The 27,498-nt window shown below is 39.0% G+C and overlaps 1 protein-coding gene across 1 annotated transcript; it reads left to right on the top strand.

The window, feature by feature from the left end:
- The first annotated feature begins 21 nt into the window (after positions 1-21).
- LOC117408669 (N-alpha-acetyltransferase 35, NatC auxiliary subunit) lies at positions 22-27,498 on the top strand. Its single transcript, XM_034013866.3, has 23 exons — positions 22-179; positions 2,574-2,699; positions 3,110-3,143; positions 3,638-3,752; positions 4,617-4,691; positions 6,321-6,488; positions 7,578-7,644; positions 14,098-14,141; positions 14,754-14,804; positions 15,412-15,495; positions 16,033-16,147; positions 17,716-17,894; positions 21,951-22,010; positions 22,357-22,463; positions 22,548-22,614; positions 22,854-22,952; positions 23,449-23,627; positions 23,882-24,018; positions 24,145-24,212; positions 24,899-25,039; positions 25,797-25,919; positions 26,127-26,207; positions 26,874-27,498. Exons 2-23 carry the CDS (start codon positions 2,579-2,581, stop codon positions 26,931-26,933), a joined length of 2,175 nt encoding a protein of 724 aa, XP_033869757.3. The 5' UTR covers positions 22-179; positions 2,574-2,578; the 3' UTR covers positions 26,934-27,498.

Raw genomic sequence — 27,498 nt, 5'->3', positions numbered from 1 at the left:
ATAGGAGTTGTAGTTCAAATATGCTTTGGTTGTAGTTTACGCTGTCAGTAACTTCAGTGAGCGACGCTGGCACTACAGTTCCCAGGATTCAACACGTTTTTTTCAGGCAGTGCTAGAAGTGTATATGGCCTTTCATTTAAAAACCACACCGGCGACGTTTTAAATCAACATTTAAATAGGTATGTTCTGACGCGAATGAATGGCTTTATACTTGTGTTATTATATGCTGTGCATAGTTTAGAGGTGTAGCTGAATTGTGTTGCTAGCTTTTTCACTCACGATTAGCTTGATCGTTCCAGGCCTCTCTTAGCATGTTTGAATGAACAGGGTTTAAACCCAAATACATTGAATTTGGTTAAGTCTGCAACATATGGTTGCATTTAGCAGTTATGTATGGCATATACAAAACATTATTTAATACATAATAACTGTATGCAGTGCTAATCAACAGTGTCTCACTAACTTAACTCATACCGTTTGTTTAAGTATTATTATTTATTTGTTTTTCTGATTACATCGTATAGTTATTCGCATTGTGACATATTGAGTGCTTGATGTATGAACAAGCACTAGGCTGAAGCACCACGAGTTTTATTATTATTATTATTATTATTATTATTATTATTATTATTATTATTATTATTATTATTATTAATCATCCCCAAATCTTTCTGCATTACTTAACCAACAGTTTTGCTCTTAAAGAAGCATAATTTGCCATTAGTTAGATACCATAAAGCTCCGAACAGCACAAGACGCACCGGGCAACTGGTAGATATGAATACATTGTTGACAAAAAAAAAAAAAAAAAAAAATCCAGTAGCTTTGTCTATTGCTCATTGTAGAGAAAGTGGCATCTGTGGTGGTTGATTATGAAAGGGCACATTTAACAACCAAAATATGTATTATAATTTGGTGAATTGGACATAGCACTGTCAAAAATATCCTGAAACTAGTTGCCTATGTAATAACTGGTAATTTAGTTTGTAGGTACTGAATGATGGAAAAAAAAGTGTAGATAGTAAAGTAGATCTAGGATGAATTGCAAGAGATGTAATTTATGTTCTAGAATTATTCACTGCCAGTAATGTACCAATATATACATGTAGACTTAAACTGCAGTGTCCAAAACTACTTTCAATATTATACTAAAATGATTGCTAATATACTCAGATTATGTTTCTTGTCATTTCAAACTTGCCTCATCCTAGCATTAAATTAATTATGTAAAAAGGAAGCATGCTAGCTCTCAAGATTTGTTATGTTTATTTCTGCTTTCACTGCATCTTTTTTGAAAACTTAAAGGCTGAAAGATGACCATGGCATAGTTGACTAAACAGAAAAAAATATATGTGTATAATATGCATATACATACAGGTGTTTATATCTCCAGCTACTAAAATGAGATCAGGGCCAGGTTCTGGTATTCTTTGTATCTACTGTACCTCTTAATTGTATGTGTTTTTTAGAGATCTTCACGGGTCTACCCAGACCCGAGACCCGACCCGTACCGAACGGGTTTTCGGGTGCAAAATTGTCACACAACACTCAGGTTGGGTCCGATTTTGTTTACTCAGTAATACACAAACTGCCCATTACTATTAAAGAGTCTCTCTTTGATAATAAAAATCATTGTTTATAATTCCTGTTGCATGGATTGGCTTCCCCCAGTAGCACATGACATGGCTTGCAGAGCGCAGCAGCAGACACTTGACCCATATCGAAGGTGTTTCTTAGATCATTCTTAAGTCGAAGTGCCTACAAAGGTACCACGAAATGTTCCTGTCAGGACAACTGAGGAAGTCAGCACCTCCGGTCACTTTTTAAAGTAACAAAAACGCTTATTCACTGCCAAACATGAACTACTTTAGATGTGTAATGACTGCAGTATAGGATACTGACCTTAGGTTTAGGGTTCCGGTGTTGGGAGAGGATTATTCATTGTTTTATTAACAATAACACAATAACCAATCAGAGTGCAGTGTCCTGACAGGAACATTTGGTGGTACCTTTGTAAGGACAGCTCTTAAGTCGGAGTAATGGATTTGTTTATGAAGGACGTGAAAGAAAAACTTAAGAAAAACAAATTCCATGAACAAAAGCTCACAGAAAAGTGCACATTTGCGGTGTGGGAATCATTTGTTGTTATTGTGGACAAAGAAGGTTTTGCAAAACACAAATTTTACATCTCAATTCCATTTGCTCTTGTATTAAGTTTGTAATAAATTCATGCATTTACAGATAATCTTTTTTCAGATATTGTATTTATCTTTGTATCTTTTACACAAACATATTGTAAATATTATATATTTAATTTTAGTCCTCTGTGTAGGTCCATGATGGAATAAACACTGTCTGTGTTCAGCCAGATTTCCAGGTTAAATGGAAAAAACACAGCTTAGTATAGTCAGTGCATATATTAAGCTGGGGAAAGGAAAAGCGTTCCATTGTTTTTTCAATCCGAGTCTAATAACAAAAAATTTACATCTGGTCGGGTCACGTAATAATTGTCGGGTTGGGTTGATTAATTTGGACCAGTGAAGACATCTAATGTGTTTGCCCTTTTTTAACAGCTATCATGGTGATGAAGGCATCAGTGGAAGAGGATGATGCTGGCTGGGGACTAGGAATCCCAGACAAGATGAAGAATAATGCAAACTGGGTGGATATCACACAGGACTTCAAGGGGGCCTGTAGAGGTAAAGGAACACAACAGTATGAATGGGCGACTGACAGCATTGTCTTATGAGTAGGTCTTAAAATTCTAGATTCCCAAGCTGGAATCTGAATGCTTTAATATTAGGTGGTCCCTGGAAAATTCCCCACGTTCATTTTTTTTCCTAATACTTTTTAATTACCTATTTAAAATCCTTTCATGTGTGTTTTGCATATTTATTTACCTATTGTTGTTTATGCATTGTGTACTATTTCAGGTGTAGAATAGTAGATAAATAATGACCAACAATAGAGAATTATACAGAACACACTAATATGACTTTTAATTGGAAAATTAAATATTAAGATACATTAATATGTAACAATTGTGTTTTACTGTTGCACGGTCTGTTTCGAGCGTCAAGTGGTAATTTCCATTTTATGTTTGTTTCAGAACTGAAGCTTGGGGAGCTGCTTCATGACAAGCTGTGAGTATGAACTCTGGTAGATACCAATAATTGCTGCACTGTAACTGCTTGCTGGATTTAACATGGCAAAAAGCTGTGTGTAGGGATGAATGGAGAGCTGGCAGAAGAGTCCAAAAAGAGCTTTTATCCTGTAATCGATTCAACAGTCTTGTTTGCTAACACTGTGATTGAATAGCAGCTTTAAGCTCTTGGGCTGAAGCAGGTTAAGTCTGATACTGTTGAGCTTTAGAGCTAGGAGACGGGTCACTTGGGTAGACTGGACTTAATAACAGTGTGTTTTCTATGTACACGTGTACAGGCTTTCATCAGGTAAAAGTAGATTTAAAATGTTAGCAGAGCCTTTTTGCTAAACTCACCCTCTCTCCTGTATGTATAGTACTGAATGCCAAAGTTTACAAATTGTACAATATATCCTGATTTTGTTAAAACACCACATAATATTATATAAAATCATATGCATAAAAAACTCCAGTAAAAGGATTTCTCATCTCCAGCTTTGGCCTGTTTGAAGCCATGTCTGCTATTGAAATGATGGACCCAAAGATGGATGCTGGAATGATTGGAAACCAGGTCAACAGGAAGGTGCTCAACTTTGAACAGGCAGTGAAGGTTGCACTTTTAAATATCTTTTAATATTGGATTTATTTATTGATTTATTTATTAATATGAAGGTAACTATAAAATGGCATTATTGATACAATAAAAAAAAAACCCTTTCAATAATGTACTAAATATACAGATAGACTGGGTAAACAAATTGAGCTTTTGGGATTCAGTGAGCCAAGTTTTTGTTGATCAACGGGCAACCACCGTTCCTGTTGCCAAGCCGATCACCACGTTTTACCCACCGAACCTAAGCAACAAATGTTGCCAAGCTGCTTAACCCTGAAGACAAGTTCAAGCCTGGCTAGTCTTCTCCTGGACTTGTTGGGCACCTGAGAGGTTACAGAAGCAGGAAAGTCTCCTGTCGTGCTTTTACTAGGTGAGCCACTGGGCATCCTTAATGTACTGTTTCTATTAGTACAGCTGGATTACACTGAAGCACAGTAAGAAAAGTCCAATTCAACTACCTATAAATACCAGTGCTTATGTTTATTAACATCTGAACCACATTTAAAGCCCCATTTTTTTTAGGAGAAAATTGAGTAAACCAGTGTCCTGTTTGTCCTTCATGCATGTATTGTGAAATATACTATACATGCAATCAAAACAATTCTCAATTGAATTCTGATAGTTGCATTTATTGTCTTGCTGATGACATGTTTAGCAGTAACTGATATTGTAGTGTGTCATAGAAGAAAAGTTTACTTGCTCAGTGCTAAAAAGTCCTTGAACTTGAGACTAATAAATGCTCATGAGATGTAAACTGTATAAAACCACTTATCACTGTGAGAAAACAATTTGTAGTATTTTCACTTGCGAAGTTTGTAATTGTCCCCGTTTTAATGTTTTTGTTGTGTTCTCTCTGTTAAGAGTGGAGCCATCAAAGTCAAGGACTTGACCTTGCCAGATCTGATTGGGATAATGGACACTTGCTTTTGTTGCTTGGTAAGCGTTACAATAACCCAACCTAGTTCCACCTGCATACAGAATCGACAAACAACAAACATGCCGGTGACATTCATCCCCTGCCATGACTATAAATTCTAAATTCAAGCTTTCAGTTACACGAAAAAGTGGATCTCTATGAAGTTTGGGGAGTTAGTCCAGGAATTATTGCAGTATAGAGTTGCTTGAACGTAGGCGTTGTGCACTTATGATATTACAAAGACTGAATGCTCAAATGGAGTTAATCCTTTTTTATTTCATAAGATATAATTCACAGTTTAGGCACTTCTTAATGTAATCTGCAGTGCTGATATGTTGTTCTTTTCTCATGTACGTAACCGTAACATTACGTGTGGTGTATTACGCACACAGCTTCTGCTGCTGAAACGGCTACGAGATTTAGCTGCCAAAAAAAGGACCAGTAGACCTGAGGAAAATGAAAGTTACAGAATTATTCACACCACCAAAACCTTAGATGGAGCATTGTGTGCTTTTAAATTGTTGCAGTCAATTAAAACACTCACCTCGTTCTTGTAAATGCTGGCGATCCTGTCTATGTTATTGAGCAGCTTTTATTTTATTCATTTCAATTGCATGTCATTACATTGTATTGTATTCTTTGATGGTTTTCAAAGTTTGGTAGGCTATATGGTACATGTAATTACAGTATTGCATTACCTTAACTGTAGGTGTTAAAGTTTTACTGAATTGCATTAATTTAATGATTTGTAAAGCTTTGTAATTTTGTATGCTTAATGTGATGCAAATGCTGCCAAAAAAGTAAATAACCTAGTGCCAGTTTCAGAAAACATAGCAGTCTGTTAAATCCTGGTTATTTCATAGAAGAAAATAAAAGAACAAGTGGATTTCACTACTAATGCTAGTTGTGCTTTTTAAACTGGCCCCTGACGTACATCAAAATACAATTCATGAACCAGTTATAGACCAGAGCTCTCCAGCCTTTTTGGTTAGTTCTTAAAGAGCCATACAAATAAGAAATATCACAAGAAGCTTAGTTAACTACTAAGGTGACTGTAGCAGCAACTTCTCTCAGACACGACTTAAGTACTGTAGTGTTTTGCTCATTGAAAATGCATTTTTAAACAAATTTGCTGTATTTTGACTGTACTTACATCTACCTACAGTAATACCACAGGTTGGCCCTGCAGTTATTAAATAGGATTCTTCAAATGAGACATATTGTAAAGCTTAATATAGTATGTGGCTTGGACAGCCCTGTTCTGGACTGTTTGTTTGTTTTGTTACCATCAAACGTTATTTTATACATAAGAACAGTCCAGCAGTCCTTTTAAATAACATGCGTTTTGATTATTTAAATCAAGTTTGATATTAATGAGTAAACAGAATGTGATTGTAAAACTCATGGATTGTCTCAACCAATCAGGTTCCATGTAGAGCAGTCATTATCCTAAGGTAGATACCCTAACTTTACAATCTTTAAACTCACTTTAAATGCAACCTTAACTTCAAGAAGCTCACTGTACTTTTTGTTATTGTATTTAAGATGAAAAGATTAAAAAATATTCTGAGCCCCCTAGCTATAGTAAGAAACAAATTGATAAACATTTTTTTCTTTTTTCTAAATGTAAAATGTAAATATTCTTACAGATAACCTGGCTTGAAGGCCATTCTTTAGCCCAGACGGTTTTCACCTGCCTGTACGTTCATAACCCTGACTTGATTGAGGACCCTGCCATGAAGGCCTTTGCGTTGGGCATTCTGAAAATCTGTGATATTGCTAGAGAGAAAGTCAATAAAGCTGCTGTCTTTGAGGAGGTAAGCCCTTACTTGGGATTTGGTTGAAGCTGTGTTTCTTTCTCTAGATTTCCTTCTAAGGTTAACCCATGCATTTGTTTTAATTTCCCTGGCATTTGCTAAACATGAGCCAACCATTTATGAGAAGATGATGTTTGTTTTTGCTTGTGCAAGAACAAGTCTGCTTAGACTCAGTGGAAACTTTTAACATAAAGCTCGGAGTAAGAAAAAACATCCCCATCAATAATATGCACACATTTTCCATTCAAACGTCATTTAATGTGATGTGAATCTGAATTTATCTGGCTTTTTTCCCCCTCCAAGGTAAATGGAAAATAGTAGAGTTTAGAAATTCTCTTTAAAAAAACAAAGTGTAGCCATCAGCTTTTCCCAGGGGAGTTTATTTCACAAAGGAATATCTCTGTTATATTAATCAGAAGAGTACAAAAAATGCTGTTTCATTTCTGCTCGCAGATGTAGAAGCTTTTTTTTTCCTCCTAGTTCCATTTTGGAAATTGAATACTAAATGAAGAGAACTTGCTCATCAAGAGCAAGGGCACGCAACTGTTAAGGCTTTGACTTGCTAAACATCTCCTTTGTCAATCTGGTTACCCCAGTGAGCATTTTTTCTTCTTGAAAACTGTTACTGTTCCACACAGCTACTTTATAGTTCCTGAACTACTGCTGTTTTAAAATTCCAAACATGCATTCTAAGGGTTGTTTTACTAGCATACTCTATGGATTAATCGGATGAAAACCATGCAAAAATAAGCAGTCCAATTGAATTGTGCCAACCAACCTGTGACCAGTCATTTAGTTAAAGTATGTATCCCATAAAAGGTCATTGGTATTGTATCATTGTCAGGGTCACCTTGATCTGAAATCACACATTCTAATTTCAATAGAGATTAGAGAATTAAGAAATATGTTGAGTTAACTAAAAAGACGAGTGGGCCATTTCATTAGCTCCATCACTACACAAATGTTTGCATGATGTCAATGAGTTCTCATTGTACCATTTAATGGAACGGGCCAACTAAAATAGTTGAGTCTGAAGCTAGAGAACAAGTATGTTTTTCTGACTTTGAGCAAAATGTATTTTTGTTTTAGGAGGATTTCCAGGCAATGACATATGGTTTCAAAATGGCAAACAATGTGACAGATTTGAGAGTTACAGGTATGATTTTTAAAATGGAGGTGGGATACCCAAAATATATATTTTATAATAAATTTAGATCTCAGGACTACCAATCATATAGGGCATGCAAGTGTTTTATAAGATGTCTTTCGGTCACATGATATTCTTATCTTAGGCAATAAGCATAAGAACCTGAACAGCTAGTTTCAGAGACCTAGCTCTAATCTTAGACTACCTAATATTACCTTGGGTAAGGTAGTCCAAGATTAGCACTAATTTGGGTTGTGATATTATCCAGAATATTTTTTTTATTGTACTGAAAAGTGATTAGCGATGATCATTGCTGATGATAACGTTCGGTTACGGATGTAACCCTGGTTCCCTGAAATAGAAGAAGACGACCACCAACAATACTTTTGGGATATGCCTGCCACAGGTCAGGTATTCACTGAGCATTTTATATCAGAGCTGCCGATAGGCCCCTCTGGGGAGTGACGTCCTCAGTCCCGCCTTCCGAGGGAACAAATACTCATTCCACGGAGCTCACTTCCTCTATTAAATCGAACTCGCGAAGGCAACCGATGCGACCTTGCAGGTTGGTGGTCGTCTTCTCTTTCAGGGAGCCAGGGTTACATCCGTAACCATTACGCTCCCTTTCAATTCGAAGACGACCCATAATTGGAGTCTGCCCATTTCTAGATGTCAGAGAGTGCCTCTTGCCTGACTGAGGAGATCCAGGCGTAGTGGGATCTCCCAGGGCTGGCATTTCAGTAGCTCGGAGAGGGTTGAAACCAGATTCTCCTGGGCCATCGGGGGCCACCAGGAGAACTGTGGTTTTCTCTCTCCGGACCTTCTCTAGGAAGGCCGGGAGCAACAGTATTGGCGGGAATGCGTACAAGAGTGTCCTTGGCCACTTGTAGGCTAGGGGGTTGACACCTGGTTAACCGCCGAAGCAAGCTGTTTCTGCCGTGGCGATCGACTTGGCCTTTCCCAAAATGCTCCCAAATGCACTCCACTACCTGAGGGTGGAGCTGCCATTCTGACGGGTGAGGACCCTCCGTCGAGAGGAGGTCCGCCGCCCGATTCACTACTCTGGGAAGATGAACAGGCTGGAGCGATAGCAGGTTCTGTTTTGCCCACGTCAATAGTCAGGTTATGCGATGTAACCCCGGGGACTGAAGTACTCCCTGACGGGTGACATACTCCACTACCGTCATGTTGTCTGTCCGGAGCACTGGGAGAAAATGCTGGAAAGCAAAGTGAACTGCTTGCAGTTGCAGCGTATTTATATGCAGGGATGTCCAGAGGCCCGACCAGGACCCGCGGACTCCTCTGCTGTCCCAGACTGCTCTCCAACCTACTGTAAGTTGGATGCGTCTGTCGTCACCACCTGACGGCTGTGGATCACCCTCATCCTTACACCTTTGTGCAGGTGAGAGGCTTGCCTCCACCAGCACAGGGCTTCCCAGCATACCCGAGACACGGTCAACCGACGGTGTGTATTGCGTTTGGGATGTAGCTGGAAGGCATTGAGCCACGCCTGAAGCTGGCGCATATGGAGTAATCCCAGCTGGAGGGCTGATGAAGCTGCAGACATCAGACCCAGCAATTTCTGACACAACACCATCGATCGATCACTGTTGAAACAGGGATAGACAATTCTTTATGGCGGCCACTCAGTCGTCTGACAGGTAGGCGCGCATTGCAAAGGAGTCCAGCCGAAGTCCCAGGTAAACCGTACTTTGCACCGGTCCTAATTGGTTCTTGGCATCGTTGAGGGCGAGACCCAGCCTCAACAGATGCTCCATCACGATCGCCGTGTGGGCCACTACTCCTTCCTCTGACTGGGAACAGATCAACCAGTCATCCAGGTAGTTCAACACAGCAGCCGCAAGGGGGCCAGGATGGCATCCACGCACTTTGAGAACATGCGGGGAGCTAAGGAGAGGCCGAATGTCAGCACAGAAAACTCAAATACGCTTCCCTAAAAGGCAAAGTGGATATACAGTACTGTGCAAAAGTTTTAGGCAGGTGTGAAAAAATGCTGTAAAGTAAGAATGCTTTCAAAAATAGACATGTTAATAGATTATATTTATCAATTAACTAAATGCAAAGTGAGTGAACAGAAGAAAAATCTAAAATCCATATTTGGTGTGACCACCCTTTGCCTTCAAAACAGCATCAATTCTTCTAGGTACACTTGCACAAAGTCAGGGATTTTGTAGGCATATAGTCAGGTGTATGATTAAACAATTATACCAAACAGGTGCTAATGATCATCAATTCAATATGTAGGTTGAAACACAATCATTAACTGAAACAGAAACAGCTGTGTAGGAGGAATAAAACTGGGTGAGGAACAGCCAAACTCAGCTAACAAGGTGAAGTTGCTGAAGACAGTTTACTGTCAAAAGTCATACACCATGGCAAGACTGAGCACAGCAACAAGACACAAGGTATTTATACTGCATCAGCAAGGTCTCTCCCAGGCAGAAATTTCAAGGCAGACAGGGGTTTCCAGATGTGCTGTCCAAGCTCTTTTGAAGAAGCACAAAGAAACGGGCAACGTTGAGGACCGTAGACTCAGTGGTCGGCCAAGGAAACTTACTGCAGCAGATGAAAGACACATCATGCTTACTTCCCTTCGCAATCGGAAGATGTCCAGCAGTGCCATCAGCTCAGAATTGGCAGAAAACAGTGGGACCCTGGTACACCCATCTACTGTCCGGAGAAGTCTGGTCAGAAGTGGCCTTCATGGAAGACTTGCGGCCAAAAAGCCATACCTCCGACGTGGAAACAAGGCCAAGCGACTCAACTATGCACGAAAACACAGGAACTGGGGTGCAGAAAAATGGCAGCAGATGCTCTGGACTGATGAGTCAAAATTTGAAATATTTGGCTGTAGCAGAAGGCAGTTTGTTCGCCGAAGGGCTGGAGAGCAGTACACAAATGAGTGTCTGCAGGCAACAGTGAAGCATGGTGGAGGTTCCTTGCAAGTTTGGGGCTGCATTTCTGCAAATGGAGTTGGGGATTTGGTCAGAATTAATGGTCTCCTCAGTGCTGAGAAGTACAGGCAGATACTTATCCATCATGCAATACCATCAGGGAGGCATCTGATTGGCCCCAAATTTATTCTGCAGCATGACAACGACCCCAAACATACAGCGAAAGTCATTAAGAACTATCTTCAGCGTAAAGAAGAACAAGGAGTCCTGGAAGTGATGGTATGGCCCCCACAGAGCCCTGATCTCAACATCATCGAGTCTGTCTGGGATTACATGAAGAGAGAGAAGCAACTGAGGCTGCCTAAATCCACAGAAGAACTGTGGTTAGTTCTCCAAGATGTTTGGGCCAACCTACCTGCCGAGTTCCTTCAAAAACTGTGTGCAAGTGTACCTAGAAGAATTGATGCTGTTTTGAAGGCAAAGGGTGGTCACACCAAATATTGATTTGATGCAGATTTTTCTTCTGTTCACTCACTTTGCATTTTGTTAATTGATAAATATAAACTATTAACATGTCTATTTTTGAAAGCATTCTTACTTTACAGCATTTTTTCACACCTGCCTAAAACTTTTGCACAGTACTGTACTTCCTGTGCGCGGGCTGAATAGGAATATGGAAATACGCTTCCTTTAAGTCCACAGTGGTAAACCAGTCGCCCGGATGCACAGACTGTAGAATGTGATGGTGTGTGACCATCTGGAATCTCCTCTCCCTCAAGAACCCCTTGAGGTGTCTCAGGTCCAGGATGGGGCGAAGGCCGCCATCCTTCTTCGGCACCAGAAAATACCTCGAGTAGAACCCATCCTCTTGGGAGGTGGGTTCAACGAGGCGAATGGCTTGTTTAAGAAGTAATGCGGCTCCTTCTTGCTTAGGAGGACCCACGCGAAACTGAAGCATGTAACCGGTGTTTACGGTGGCAAGCATCCAAGTGTCCGAGGTGCAATTGCGCCAGTATTGCAGCTTGTGTTGTGTGAAAGGGTGGGTCTGAAGCTGCAAGCCTTCAGGGGCCCAGCTTGGGCTACTGAGGCTGTGGTGGAGCCTGCTGCGGGGGCTGCCTGGGCCGGTGGTGGAACTGCTTCTGGGAGCGTTGTTGCATTGGGGCCCCTTGTCCGGCGCTCTCCCATCCTTGCGGGAGGGCCCAGCTGTTAGCTGTCGTGGAAGCCTGAAGGCGATGCCTCAGGTCGCCACGTGGGGCAGTGAGGATCAGGACCGTTTGAGTCACTGTGTGTGTCATGGGTGGACGCCAGTGTCTCGCTCTATCTTGCACCGGAACGCCTCACGTTCTCGTTGGGAACATTGTAATGTCTCCTCCACGGCTGGCCTGAAGGTATAGTCAGGAGAGATCGGTGCGTCTATCAAGGCCGACCCAAACTGGCTGCGAGCTACCACAAGGCTTGCCAGGCTCTAGCCCAGGAGCAGCGTGTCTGGAACTAGGTGCAGCTCCGAAGCCATCGGTTCAGGGAGGGGCACCGACTCAGGGGTTTCGCTGTCGTTCATCACTCTCATAATTTGCGAATGTTTTTTGAAAGTGACGACAAAAAAAATGTGGAATCGTCACTAGTGACAATCATTTCTGTTTGTACTATAAAAAAAAAATTCCTTTTGTTACTCACACACAACGTCTCTTTCTTCAAAATTGGAATTGCTAAACCATAGTCGCTGCTGATCAGATCAGCTCCCCAGCCTCTCGATTCAATGAGTCTGCAACGTTCTCATGGCGTGGTAGGCGACGTCAATGCAGTCAGCCTTTCCAACAGTGTAAAGCCCCTCGGTTTCATGTTGCGTGTCAGTTACCATGGTAACCCAGACCGCTTTATGAGGCTGTACTAGGTGCTGCTGTAACTTTCTTTATTCTTTGCAATCTGACAGCTTCTGCTGCTGCGCTTTCACGACTACAGAGAGTTCTGCTCAAACCTTTGCATCCGCAGTGAAAGCGGTAAGCTTGTGCGTGCGAATTAAAAAACAGAACTGTTAGCCAATACTGTAAAATGTCACGGAAGAAAATCCACTCGTTTTTTCAGCGCAGCCACAGCAAGAGTGAAACAGAACAAACAGAACAAGAAGTTGTAGAAGATGAAGACTTGGGTTCGGAACACCAGACAAACAAGAACAAACAAAGTTCACAAAAGTCAGATAAAAGAAAAAGAAAACAAGCAGCAAAGTTTCAGCCTTATTGGAAAACTCTGTTTCCATGGGTTGTATATAATATTCTAACAATGTTTTTTTGTTTTTTTTGTTTTCTTTTTATTGTAAAAGACATAAGTGCACAAACGCTCAGTAAACAATTACATTTTTAATGTTATTGTATACCATAGACTGGTAGATTTTAGCTGAAGCTTTAACAAAATTCTGAAATACTGTACTTTTAATTTAGGAAACCTGAAATGAATATAGAAAAGTCAATATTTCATAACCAACAAACTTATTTGTGTACCATTGCCATATGAAATGTTGCAAAATAATTGCAAAAAGTAAATAAATCCTGGTATAAGTACTTCATAATGCTTTCTGTGTCTGTAGCTTTTCAGGGCAAATAAATCTGGTTCTTCAGTTTTAAAGTTCTAAAAGTTTACAGCTGTAAATGACCAATTTATTTAAACTGGTTTAATTAAATAATTATTTTGATCAATACAGTGATTTAAGGTATAAAATAAAAACAGGATTCATAACACCTTTGAAGACTTGAGCTGTGCGCCAGTAGTGACTACTGAATATCTGGAGTGACTAATGTTTTTAGAAAGGATTAGTCACTAGTGACTACAAAAATTTAGAACCCAGGGGAAACCCTGCACCGACTGCAGTATGCCATCCAGGTAAGCCTTAAGGAGGCCTGCAGTGTTTGCCAGGCGCATGACTTGCGCTTCCGCCACCAAGGCCTTTTTTAAATTGGCCTCTGTTATCCTGATTTGACTGCTGGGGCAGGCCAGGTCCTTAGGTAAACCCCCTACTGGAGGGGCTTGCACCAGGGCTGCGATGGTCAAGTCCACTGGTGTGAATTCCGCCAAGCCCAGCGCCCCCTCGCCTTCTATAGAAACCAGCGGGGTTGCTCATATAGGAGGGGCCTAGCGGCAGCAGTGATATAAAATGGTCAGTGAATACCTGACCTGTGGCAGGCATATCCCAAAACTATTCTTGGTGGTCATCTTCGAATTGAAAGGAAGCCATATTTTTGTTATCCTGTAGACCACTGATTTGTTCAAAAAGAGTTGCTGGGGGAGGGAGGTGGGTGTTAAAGGGAGAGAACAGTGGTATGGTGTTATTTAAAATAAATAAATAAATAAATAAAATCAGGAAAAAAGATGCATGTATGAGATAGAAAGTCACAAATAAAGTTAGTTAAATCATGATATTTAGCCAATAATCTAGAACTGAAAATGTATGTGTCCTCTAACCCTAGTGCTAGTTGGGGTCTTTGAAACCATAAAATATTAAAAATTAACCTTAAAATACAATTCAATGTTCTGTCTTTCTGCTTCCAACGTCAAGGCATGCTGAAAGATGTTGAAGATGACTTACAAAGAAGAGTAAAGGTATTGTTTTTCACTACCAGTATTCACTTTGTTTTTGGTGAGAAACAGTGGTTTGTGATCCATAGCTATATTAAAGTTTTGCACAGTCCGTTGTACAATCATAGCCATCTTCGTGTTACAGAACAGCCTACAAGAAAAGCATTGTCCTTTATCCCATGATGTCAGTATTGCAGCAATGTATTTAAGTAATCATGATTGTTTTGATATTTTGTGTTTTAAAAATATATAATTGCAAAACTGAACACAGGATACAGCAAACGTAAAGTAATGTATTTCTTGTAAATATCGGTGGGTGTTCTGTAACACTTAATGCTTGTAAATGCCTGGTACAACTTTGTCTGCTCGTCATGTTGATTTCATGTTCAGAAATTTGTATAGAAAATAACTTATGACCATATGCAAACTAAACAATCTATCTTCAGCATTTTGTCATCTTCCTCCACTTTAACATAAAAGGAAAGGTCCTATCTCTCATGAGACAAATCCTGTTTTTTACACCTAAACTTTTTATTAAACAAGTCATCTTCTTTTTGCTTTTGTTTGTTGCGTGTGTGTTGGATTCTAAAATAAATGTTATGTTTTATTATTATTATTTTTATTTTTTTCTGGCAGAGCACAAGAAGTCGCCAGGGAGAAGAAAGGAACCCAGATGTTGAACTTGAAGTAAAAATAGACCCTTTTCGCCCTTCTAATGACTATTTCTATTTTAAAAGCTATGGGAAACTACTAACTTGAGCCTTGAAGATGTTGTGGAATGTGTTGAAATAGAAGGCTTGCTAAATTTGTTAGTAGGCTGTTGCTAAAACTAGGTATCCACAAGGAACAAGTTACAGAACTCTTGTCAGTTGATGCTATTGTGCTCTCCAATGGAGCATGACGTTCTACAAGTTACAGTAATACAACAGTGATAGATGTAAAAGCAACTCTGGATTTTTAAAATATAAATTTCTAGAGATTTGTGCATCTCTAGACTGCAGAATAAGGGCAGTTTTTAATCAGGTCCAGTGCACCACTGGAATTGGGATGAATTGCTTTTTTTCAAACCTGAGGTCACCAGTTTCCCAACAGTTCTTTTTTTGGCAGTATGAGTTATACATTGTATCTAGTTATTGTTTTGAATGTTAAGTTTAGACCTCTTATTTCATTTGGCAATCTGGTGAGGGCAACATGAAACGGATTCATTCAGATTTGAGAGTATTGTAATTTTACAACAGTTTAAGTGGAGGAGCTAACCAATAATGTGTTTGTTTTTTTGTTAATGTTTTTATAGCATCAACAGTGCTCAGCGCTTTTTAGCAGAATTAAGTTTACACGCTTACTGCTGACAGCTTTATTAGCATTCACGAAAAAAGAGGTGAGACTCCTTTCTGCACATTAACATAAATGTGTAATATAGCTACATAGCTAAGCTTGTTTTAAAACAGTTACAAAAAAGTAGTTGTTCTGTCTGATGATATTTCAATTGAAAGACTGTGGGCTCATTCCAGTGCAAGTGAAAAAATGGTTTCCTCCTTTTGTAGTTGATGATAAATTAACCAAATGTGAGGGAGAAAAAGCATGTGCCTTCAAAAGAAGAGCTGTGTAACTCATGAAAATGTGTCTGGTTACTTTTTTCTTTTATTACTTTTGACCTAATGTAGGGGTGACCAAGACAAAATAACATGCATAGGTTTAAATCTTTTCGAAAGGGGTCAAACAACCCCCCCTTGGGCTGGAATGACACCATGGGAAATATTTTAAAAACATAACCTGCATTAACTACTTTTTATTTATTTATTTAATCCATTTTAGTGTAAAACAAATAACTTTTGCTTATTCGAGACCTTGAATTATATTTCTTAGTTTGCTGTGAGGAAAACTATAATTGTGTCTGCTCATTTCCTTTTCCCAGACTAGCTCGGTTACTGAAGCTCAGAAGTTGATGATACAAGCAGCAGACCTACTTTCAGCTCTCCACACTTCTATCCATCATGGTGTCCAGGCACAAAACGATACTACGAAAGGGGGTAAAGAGCAATTTCTAACATTGCTTTTAATTACCAGTAATGTAGATAAATAGCTATGAAATGCTCAGCTAATAGCTGTATGTGTATCAAATAAAATGGGGAAACCAAGGAAAGGCTTGTAGGTCTTTTATTTAGTAATAAATAATTTTATTGTCTACGTCCTATATCTGCAACCCATTCAATCTTGTAGATAACTAATAACTATGCATAGCTAATTAATAATATGACCACTAATTTAAGACTAAAGAGGCTGAATCTAAAAAAAAAAAAAAAAATCAGTTTACATTCATGCAGTTGTTGCATATTTTTTTGATTAGGAAGTGATTAAGCATACATCTGGTTCCTGAAAGGTTAATTTTGTATTTGTGAAATAGACCCAAAAGCTGCTGCTTGTTTTTGTTTTGTTTTTCTTACCAAAAGACTATTGTTTCATGTTGCTAAAGATTGCATCTGTCTTGGAGCTACTTACTTGTTTCACTCCTTTCTAGAAGTTTTGTTTGCTCACTTGAGAAGTCTTTCTAAATTACCACTGCGGCAAAAACTCAGATTACCAGTTTTTTTTTCTAAGTGAACATTTTATTTCACTTATTTTTGTAGTGACACCAGAGGTTTCTTTGTTTTCCTTTTTTTAGTATGCCATTTACCTTGCTTATCTATTTTTAAATATGTGTTGCATTTTTAAAAACGTATTTTTAGTGATGGGCAACGATATGAAAATTGTATATCAATAGCTTGGACGTATTTCGATATCGAAGTCTTCCAAAACACAGAAATATATAATAACACAATTGCAATATCAAACATATAGAGATGTTAACAGATATTTTATGAAAAGCAATAACTTATTTGAATTTAGTGGTGCTTTGCTTCACAATATCCATGGAGAAAAACAAGGTTTATTATATTGTTTGACTATTCCATCATCAGCCACGTCAAAACCGAAATATTTCTATACTTTACTGCGCACAGACTTTCTAGACAATCGGGAAGTAATTAAATCTTCAGCTGCTCTGCTTGTAAATGCTGCCTCACGACACCTCTAAAAGTATTAAGTACGGTGTAATGTCGCATTTTGCGTTATTTTGAGATGTACTTTTAAAACGTCATAAACACATTTATAGTACTGAAAGTTCACATTTTAAAAATACATTAATAATAGCGTAAGTAATCACACGGACAAAATGCAATGAACCACTGACGCATGCGCATATCTCAAAATGAAACAAAACGGATGGCCAATGGTGCTTAATGCAGCATGCAAATAGCGTTTGGTACCTAAATGCCAATCAATGGAGTAAAATGTTAAATAATACTTCAGTGTGTGGTGTTTGCCTACGAGACTGACAGTGATTGGTATGTATAGGGCTTGTATCTTAATATAAAATAAACTTGATTATACTGCATTTGTATTTTTAGCAATAAAAAGTATGTTTCTGCAAACGTACATTATTTTCTTTTTCTTTTTAATTCCACAATATCACGATCATATCAAAATATCAATATTGATGCCCATCAGTACTTATTTTCATTAACATTTGTGTTTTCATATCCATTTGCCTCTTATTTAGATCATCCAATAATGATGGGATTTGAACCTCTGGTTAATCAGAGGTTGTTACCTCCAACCTTTCCTCGCTATGCCAAAATCATTAAAAGGGAAGAAATGGTCAACTACTTCACCAAACTAATAGAGAGAATAAAAACTGTCTGTGAGGTTGTCAACACTGCAAATCTGCACTCCATACTGGTAAGAAGTGTTTATATGATTATACAATCTTAATAAAGTGTTTGTTACATTACATAAGTTAAGGAGTCCCACAGAAGTATAATTTCTAAGTGTTGGTTTACTGCTGTACATTATTTTGTTATTTCGCCTTCTGTTGACTTAATCCAGAGGTTGCCAAACTGTGGCTTCCGAGTCGCATGCAGCTGTAACCTGACCCAGATTCTCCTACCTTTAGAACAGTGGCCCCGTGGCCCACAACGTCGGGATGCCCACCCAACCACTGCTCCAAGGATCCCAATGTAACCCAGCACCAACCCACCATACACAACCACACACACACAGTGCAATACTTGGTAAAAATACACAATTCAAATATTGACAGTACAAAATATTAAGTCCAGCCTATTATAATCTCCCAGCCCTTGGCCTAGTATTATTATTATTATTTATTTCTTAGCAGACACCCTTATCCAGGGCGACTTACAGTCGTAATCAAAAATACATTTCAAGAATCACAGTATAAGTATTAATACAATTAAGAGCAAGATAAAATACAATCACTTCAGTTCTAGCAAGTACAGGTATGACAAAATACAATTCAATAACGGAGCAGATAAGTGTCAGTGATAGTTAGGATATAATTAAATACAAAATACTACAGACTAAATGACACTTGACAGATTATAGTACAGGATTAAATGCAGTAAAATAGGGAGCAGATAAGCGCAAGTAAAGTGAATTTAAAAGAAGGGTGATAAGTGTCCAGATGGAAAAGAGGAGTTTCTACAGGTGCTGTCTGAAGAGGTGAGTCTTGAGGAGGCGCCAGAAGATGGTCAGGGACTGGGCAGTCCTGACATCTATAGGAAGGTCATTCCACCACTGCGGAGCGAGGGTGGAGAAGGAGCGGGCTCTGGAAGCAGGGGAGCGTAAAGGAGGTAGAGCCAGTCTTCTAGTGCAGGAGGAGCGGAGAGGTCGAGTGGGGGTGTAGGGAGAGATGAGGGTCTGGAGGTAGCTGGGTGCAGTCTGGTCAAGGCATCTGTAGGCAAGTACAAGAGTCTTGAACTGGATGGGAGCGGTGATCGGGAGCCAGTGGAGTGAGCGGAGCAGTGGAGTTGCGTGGGAGAAGCGAGGCAGAGAGAACACCAGGCGAGCAGTGGAGTTCTGGATGGGCTGGAGCGGACGTGTGGCGGACGCAGGGAGGCCAGCCAGGAGGGAGTTGCAGTAGTAGCGGTCTCACCAGGAAACTAGAAATAACAACGACGAACCGGGAACCCAAACCCTGAGCTACATACCCCCATGATTTTAGGGTGGTGCTAAATATTAATTATTCTAATTAAAACTATAAATATTACAATACTTATTCTAAAACCCTTTTATTCATTGTGTCCCGCATGTTTACAAGAATCAGTGATTTACCTAAAAAAAAAAATCTCAAAACATGCTCCCACAGTGCTCACCATAACACAGTAATGATATTTAAACTCACTAACTTGCATACACAAAACACTGTCCCACTCAGCCCCGAACCAACTACTTTCCTGACTAGTACAGCACGAATTGGTCTGCCCGCCGAATCTCAAACTCAGTCCCGAATTCCGTTTTTAATTCCTGCATGGCCAGCTTTAAAGGCCAGTCTCCTCTGGTTGTCCCAGTTACAAAGTCCTTTACTCTGCGTTGCCATTTGGAAAAGCTGGGTTCCTCTTCTGGTTTGGTGTGGTGCTGCAGTTCCTCCGGTCAGGTTGCTTCACTCCGGTGCCCGGCTATCCCTCCACGCCGATTTCGCTCCTCCTCGGCTGTGCCACTCCTACGGGAGAGGAAAAATAACCCACAGCCCTTAATATTCCACTCCGTACCCCACAGCAGCAATCTCCTTTTATTACTGCTTAACTCCTAGTTGGCAAATCCCCCCAGATAACCCAATGCCTTCCGGCCAGCAACTGGTACTTGTCTTTGCAGGGCAGTTAGCCTGGCCTTAGGAATGAAGCAGCTGCTGACTCTGGATCCCAGTTCGCTACTTGCTTCCAGGGCTAGGTCCTTTCTCTCCCCCTACGGCACAACTGAGTCGGAGCTGAAATCAAAACAAAGACACAAGCACAGAGGGTTACACCACACTAGGGTTATTTTGCTCCTTAGCTCTTCACAAAACAACCAAAAAAATGTTCTCTCTCTGTACTGGAGCACCAGAGGCGCAACCAACCAGCAAAAAAAAAAGTATACTTCCCAGTTCAATCAAATGTTTATCAGAATCTTCTCTCTTCCAATTTCCAAACCATACTTTACTCAGTGTTCAGTCTCCTTTGTATTTGTCCTGTCCCCCTTATTGGTGCTCTGAAAAAAAAAACCTTCCTTTCTCTCTAGTAATCTTCTCTCTAGCCTCTCTTCTCATGCTCCCCTGCCCTCTTTTATCCAGTTCCTTAATCCAGCCCAGGTGCTGCAATTAGCACAACTACCCCAATGCAATTACCTTAAACACTAGCAGGTGTTTCACAGCTCTTTTTTGCATTTTTTTTTACCGGCTCCCGGTGAAACTCTGGGTGACACACACTTTGCGGTCGAATGAACTGAAGAAAGAATAATAAACAAAAATAAAAAGAGAGAAAGTAAAAATAAACACAACATTTATAATTTGTGTTCTCTGTATTCATTTGTGTTGATTATTATTCTCTCTCGTTCTCACTGCAAGGATTTGTCACTTGTTGACTTTTGACACAGCTCGCTGGCGTATGTGTATTTTGAAGCCGGATGTGCAGTTGTAAGTAAATTTCATAATTTTGAATTAAGTGCTCGTTCGTTTCGTGGAGACAATGGCATTGGGCAAACCCTCCACGAGGAATAAACGAAAGTATGAGGCTTTAAATCAGACTGGGAGGAAGAGTTTGCTTTCACTGAAAACAGTGTTAAACCTGTGTCTCATCTTCAACAAATCGCTTACACACTATAGCCTGTACTACAAGGCGAGCAACCTCAAACGTCATTATGAAACAAATCAAAACAGATTTTCATCTGAATATCCTCCTGTATCAGACTTAAGGCAGATGCTGCTTTCGGCGTGGAATAAAGAAGCTGATTTAACGACCCAAGCGAGTTTTGTATGGCAAGCATGGAATATCGCTCGTGGCAAACGTCCTTATTCAGATGAATGAATCTTTTTGTACAATTGGAGTGTTGGCACTAGACTTAAAAAAGAATGTTTAAATGTTATATTGCAGGTCTAAAATGATTCTATTTATATATTGTGTCTTATCATCAGCACTGTAATCCCTTTCAAAATAAATACAGTGCATTTGTCATCCACAAAGTTCAACAGTTTAATACACGCAGTAGTCATAAAAAATAAAAAAGCGTCTTTTTTTTTTTAAACCCAGCATTCAGATCTTCAAGGGAAAAGCTTGTCAAAAAGAATCCTTACAGAAATGTGTGTTTTTATGTGTTGTTTTTGGTGAAATCAGGTCAGTTATTGTATTTTGCTTCATAATAACTGAATATATTTTATATAAAGTGTGTAATACATACAGTATAAACAAAAATAATGGAAAAACACCAGTGTTACATTTAAAGTTACACTGTAGATCTACAGTACAATACAAATTACACTAACTGTGTAGGCAATGATCTATCCCTTGTTCTTGTATATTTTGCTGCCATCAAGAGAACTACTGCACTGCACAACAATGCTAGTATTTAAAATGTCTTGCTCGCACACATTTCATGTTCACAGTGCGTGTCTTGCGGCTCTCGACCATATGAACATTTTGGTATGTGGCTCGTAGGATCAGGAAGTTTGGCCACCCCTGACTTAATCTGAAAGCAGACCTTGTTGGTAACTTGTTAGTTACGTTTTTTGAGTTGTAGAGAACCAAAGAACCTTAATCTGTTTTAAAATAATTGACACATTTATTTAGCAATATCTTTAAGATATGCAAAGCTGAATGACTATTTTAAATATTGTAGTGTTCTACAGTATATTCTTTGCCAAGGTTCTACAAACTGTCTTCATATTTCATGGCATTGAGCTGTGCTGTTTCTGTCTATTGGCTTAATTTTCTAGGTCTTTGATTTGAAATTCATTTTTTTCAGGAATTTTTCTGTGAGTTCAGTGAACAGTCCCCTTGTGTGCTCTCTAGGTCTTTGTTACAAGTAAGAGCTTTTTTATTAAATTTTGTACTTATTGCTGGAGAATCCTAAAAATGTTGCACCCGTTAATAACAGTTATTATTAATCGTTAATAACAGTAACTGGTTTTAAGGGATTTTAAAGTATTGTGTGTATTCTTTTTAACTTTTCATCTGTACTATGAAGCAATACCTCCCACATTTACTATGTTTAGTTTTTTTGTCATTTTTTTTCAAATCCATATACTGTAGGGGACACATTTGTTAGGCACTGTGAGTCACGAGTTCAATCTGCCCCAAGTGATCTTTGCTGTGTAGTTGTTTCTGTATTAAAACAAAGCCATTGACTTACTGTAAGCTCTTTCTTACAGACAACTTTCTTGATCGATAACAGAAAAGTCTTTGGGACGCATCTAATGCAAGACATGATAAAGGAGGCTTTAAGGTACTTTGTGAGCCCTCCTGTTCTTTCAGCAAAGTAAGTAACAAATATTTGTTGTGAAATCTCCATACACTTTTTCTTGGTATAAAATGACCCAAAACTGAACTTTTTTTTTTTTAGGTGCTGCTTATATAACAACCATCAGGCCAAGGATTACATTGACTCATTTGTTACACACTGTGCACGGGTAAGCTATGGACAACAATTATATGAAAATGTATTATTTTGACTGGGCATTGTGGCACTGTGTAGCAGCAGAGAGACAGTATAGAATCCATGATTTGACAGCCCCACTCACAGTTATTAATTGTAATTTCTAATCTTGATTGTAATATTCCATGTGTCAGATAATGATCTACAGAACAGGTTTATAGTCCCAGATTTTGCTAATCCAGTAATAGTAATTGGTCTCTTCTGCTTCTGAAGCCATTCTGCAGTCTGATCCAGATCCATGGCCACAACCGGGCTCGACAGAGAGACAAGCTGGGGCACATTCTGGAGGAGTTTGCCACCCTACAGGATGAGGTAAGGTTTCTAGAAATGGTTTGTATTGCCAATGTTCTCATGCAATGCAAAGTAAAAGTCAAATACAGGATTCTGTCTAAAATAATGTTGGTTTTCTTAAGACAAAGAGATCAGTAGTCGTAGTAATATGCTGTACCATGCGGCAGGGAGATTCTAATTATATATCATTCATAACACCAGTATTTCCTGATGAAATATAAGTTTTTTCTGCATAAATTGACTAAATCTTTTACTTTTATTGAGATGAAAAGTGTGACCCCGCCTCCCCAATGTAAAAGTATTACTTGTCTACCAATATGAACTGTATACAAAATCTAAAAGCCTAAGGGATTTACAGACCTCAAGACAAAAGATGTGAAAGGATATAAAAGTACTGTTTACAGCAAGGGTTCTTCAGCCTTGTCCAAACAGTAATTCCCATATCCATATTTGCTTACTATTTGCAAATTAAATGTTGATCTTCATCACATTGGAGCCTTTCTGTGTTTCTCTACAGGCAGAGAAAGTGGATGCAGCTCTCCACAGCATGCTCATGAAACAGGAACCCCAGAGGCAGCATCTAGCATGTTTGGGAACCTGGGTCCTTTACCATAGCCTAAGGGTTATGATCCAGTACCTTCTGAGTGGTTTTGAACTGGAACTCTACAGCATGCATGAATATTACTACATTTATTGGTATGCTCTTACCCTGTTTAAAAACACATAGATTTGTTACATTTGAAATTGGTTAAAATGATTAATGTAGCTTAGGTTGCTGTCGACTATCTGCTGTACCTCGAGAGGATTATCGTATGCATGTATTAGTCCCCCATTTAATGAGGTGATGCATGTCACATGGCTGTACTGATTCAGATATCTCTATAATAAATAATTCATCCATGGTGCAAAAGCCATTTTTAAATAATTGTTCAATTCCCCCTTGTGTTCAGGTACCTATCTGAATTTCTCTATGCATGGCTGATGTCAACACTGAGTCGAGCTGACAGCTCCCAAATGGCTGAGGAGAGGATCACAGAGGAGCAACAGAAGGGCCGCAGCAACAAGAAGTCAAAGAAAAAGAAAAAGGGTAAAGAGGAAATCTGATAGTTGTTTGAACTATCTTGCAGCCTAGTTCACTTTAACATGAGTGCATTTCAGTTTTTTAACCTGCCATGGGGAAAGATTTAATAATGGAAATATCATTTCTCCACAGCCAGGCCCCTGAGCAGAGAAATCACAATGAGTCAGGCCTACCAGAATATGTGTGCTGGAATGTACAAGGTGAAGGTTACGATGCTTTCTTCTAATTTTAACAGTAGCAGGGGATAGTGGTGTAATGAAGGTGTTTGAACAGAGCTGTACGCTATAGACTACTTGCGATTTAGAAACTGAATATGTCTTGCACGATTTACTGGTCTAATAATGCAGTTCAAAGGCATTTAGATAGAATCACAGGACAGATCAGCCACATAAATGGTAGATTCTGTACCACATCGTGCCTCCTAGGTGGCAGCATATACAAGAATTAGACAAAAGTGAATAAGGTTATTTCATGTTTTGTTCTGTTTTCTCAGATACTAGAAAGCACTAAATGTGATTACTGCCTTCAGTTCACAACTGTCTTGGGTATTGTTTGCCTAGTTTTAGGGACAGCAATATGGTTCACAATAAAATGTTTACCAAAAGTAACCAATGTAAGACAGAGAGACATCCTTCTTCCAAAAGCAGCTTTGGTTAATGCTCCCTTTTATCATTGCATATGTAAATAACAAATAAATGGTAGTATACAGGATTGACATTATAAGGAAAAGCTTAACTTCCTTTCTGAGGTTTACCAATTGAGAGTTTGAAGAGATTGTCCACTCAGTAAATAGGCGGTTTGCCTCTTAAGTGTATTCTGGTGCTGGCCTGGAATCATATGGAAGGCACTCTTAAACCACTAATAAGAGCAAATCCTTTTCTTCCAGACCATGATTGCTTTTGAAATGGATGGAAAAGTTAGAAAACCAAAGTTTGAGCTGGATAGTGAGCAAGTGCGATACGAGCACCGATTTGCCCCATTTAACAGCGTTGTAACACCCCCACCTGTGCATTACATACAGTTCAAGGTAAGTAGAAAGGAATAGAGTGGGTTCACAAAAGACCTTTGTCTTTGTATCTACTTTAACCCTTTGCGGTCCATTTATTCAGCGCGTCTCAGGCGCGTCAGGTCCAATTTATTTTCACACACGCAGTTTATTTTAAATGCACTGTTGAAAAGTATTTTTTGTCACAGTAAAACAGGTTTAAAAGGCACTGCATATCAACCGGACACTCAGTACTGCATCTCCAGCCCTGCCCCACCCCTTGTTCACTGTATTTTTCACATACCTCCTCAATATGCGATCCAAGTCATTATTTTATTACTATAACATCTCAAAAAGCTCTGCAAATGTCCGTGATATTCTTTGAGCGTGTTACCTCTGTGGTGCTGGGGCTATGTGTATTGCTCAGATACGCCCGCCCCATTTTTTTTTTTTTTCTTTTTCCCTTCGGCTTCTCTCGGCTCCTATCGGTCTCACTCGGCCATTGAATGGTTTTCTCGGCCTTTTCCGGAGAAAAAACGACTAGAGACCTGTCGGACAAGGTCCGACATTGGACCGGAAAGGGAAAATTGTAATGTCTGACCTGGCCCTACATAGGACCGCAAAGGGTTATTACACAAAATGAAGAATATACCTTTTTTGTTTGCAAGTTGGTCAAGCATTCTATGAATTTAATCTTAAAATAGATTTGTCATTCTCAATTTTAGCTTTATTTTTAAACTGATGAAATCTTCATTAATTAATGCATACTCCACTAATCAGACACAATTCTGTTGTCCAGGAAATGTCTGACCTCAATAAGTATAGCCCTCCTCCTCAGTCCTCGGACCTCTACATGGCAGCCAGTAAACACTTCCAGCAGGCCAAGATGATCTTGGAAAACGTCCCAAATCCAGATCCAGAGGTGAGATCTTGATACTAAACTTCAGCAGGCTGGTTTTCAAAGGGTCCCAGTGGACCCACAGTTCCACCCTATTTTATTTTGAATGGGGGAGAAAAAAAGTGTGTGATGTGTGGGGATATCCAGGATCTCAAGCAGCAGTTAACCAGGGAAAGTTTTATTTATTTATTTTTTTTTTGCTCATTTACACCGAATGATTTGTTTGTGTAGGTGAATCGAATACTGAAAGTGGCAAAACCCAACATCGTGGTGATGAAGCTGCTTGCAGGAGGGCACAAAAAGGAGACGAGGGTGAGTGTAAATCTACATTTAGTATGATTACATGAGTATTGATAGTGCAGATCAAAGTATCAGTTCCTATTAATTTTATACAAAATTAAAGTGTAAGCTGAACTTTTTGTTTTCACATGCATTCATAAAGCTAGTGCATAAAATTGTCTTTTTTTGATAATATGGCATTTGTTTTGAGTAGTGCTCAGTTTGTGCAAGCCATTGTATAAGCATTTCATAAATTTGATTATTTGTGTGTGGGGTGCGTCCACTTGGTTAGAGTGGAAATGCTTTAAGTTTTGAGCCTGTTTTATTCATCTGTGTAAACTGATGTAACCACTTGTATGATGCCTTAAGCCTGTGCACAGCCCAGATGAGAGCTCAATTTAGAGAGAGGCTTCAGACATCGTTTTTTTAAAAATGTTATAATTTAAACACACAATGCCAGACTGAAGCTGTTCCAAAGAAACCGCCATTTATCTTCTTACAACGAGTTTTGTTTTATAAAAAGATTAATTAAATTGGACTAAAATATATTGATTCTGTTTATCAACCCACATACTACTCTTAGCAGTGTCATGAAAAGGGCAGTGAAATCAAACCCTTGTACTGTAACTTCAGCTTTGTCTCGCTTTCAGTTCTGTAGGAAAAAAAATAATCTTATTCAGTCATGCTTTATGTTTTCAGGTTCTGCCAGAGTTCAATTTTTCAGCGCATAAATACTTTCCAGTGGTCAAAATAATCTAAGAGGATTGATGAAATTTTCCTTTAAGTAACAGACAGCAGAACTGGGATGGGACTTTTGTCAATGTTTATCTTGCTGCAGTGTCTTCACAATACAAAAATAAGATAAAAGATGCAGATTTGCAGTTAATGTGTTGTTTAGTTATTTCAAAAGCAATTAAAATGTTTGATATATGATTTATTTTACCTCCATTTCTCACCTATTTTTAACACCATAATTAAAGTAGACTTTTGGATTGTAAAAGGAAATACAACTTGGTTTTATTACGATCATTCTTACTGTCACAAGTCCAACCAGTGGTGGTCTATAAGCAGCAGTGTACAGTATTTGCATTCTCTGGACTGTTCTCTTTGCTTGTCTAAAGACAGAAATGAATTGAAACAGATGGATATTGGCATTTGTTGTATTTAACATTGTAATTTAAATTAAACTTTTGTATTATAAAAGGAAAAACACCCACCATGTGTGATTTTTTTTTAACTTATGAAATGTAACATGTGGGTTGATCAGTGTTTAGAAAGCATTGTTCTATACATTGTTTTACAATAAAATGTAAAAATTCCAAAA

Source organism: Acipenser ruthenus, chromosome 2 (genome assembly GCF_902713425.1).
Source record: "Acipenser ruthenus chromosome 2, fAciRut3.2 maternal haplotype, whole genome shotgun sequence".
NCBI classification, from domain to species: Eukaryota; Metazoa; Chordata; class Actinopteri; order Acipenseriformes; family Acipenseridae; genus Acipenser; species Acipenser ruthenus.
The sequence above is the reverse complement of the archived record's forward strand: the minus strand, read 5'-3'. Positions and strand labels throughout refer to the sequence as shown.

Excerpts from the sequence above, each read along its gene's own strand:
- LOC117408669 (XM_034013866.3), top strand. The coding sequence starts at position 2,579 with ATGGTGATGAAGGCATCAGTGGAAGAGGATGATGCTGGCTGGGGACTA. Across the intron at positions 6,489-7,577 it reads AAGCTGCTGTCTTTGAGGAG|GAGGATTTCCAGGCAATGAC; the intron begins GTAAGCCCTTAC and ends TTTTTGTTTTAG. Across the intron at positions 25,920-26,126 it reads TCCCAAATCCAGATCCAGAG|GTGAATCGAATACTGAAAGT; the intron begins GTGAGATCTTGA and ends TTGTTTGTGTAG.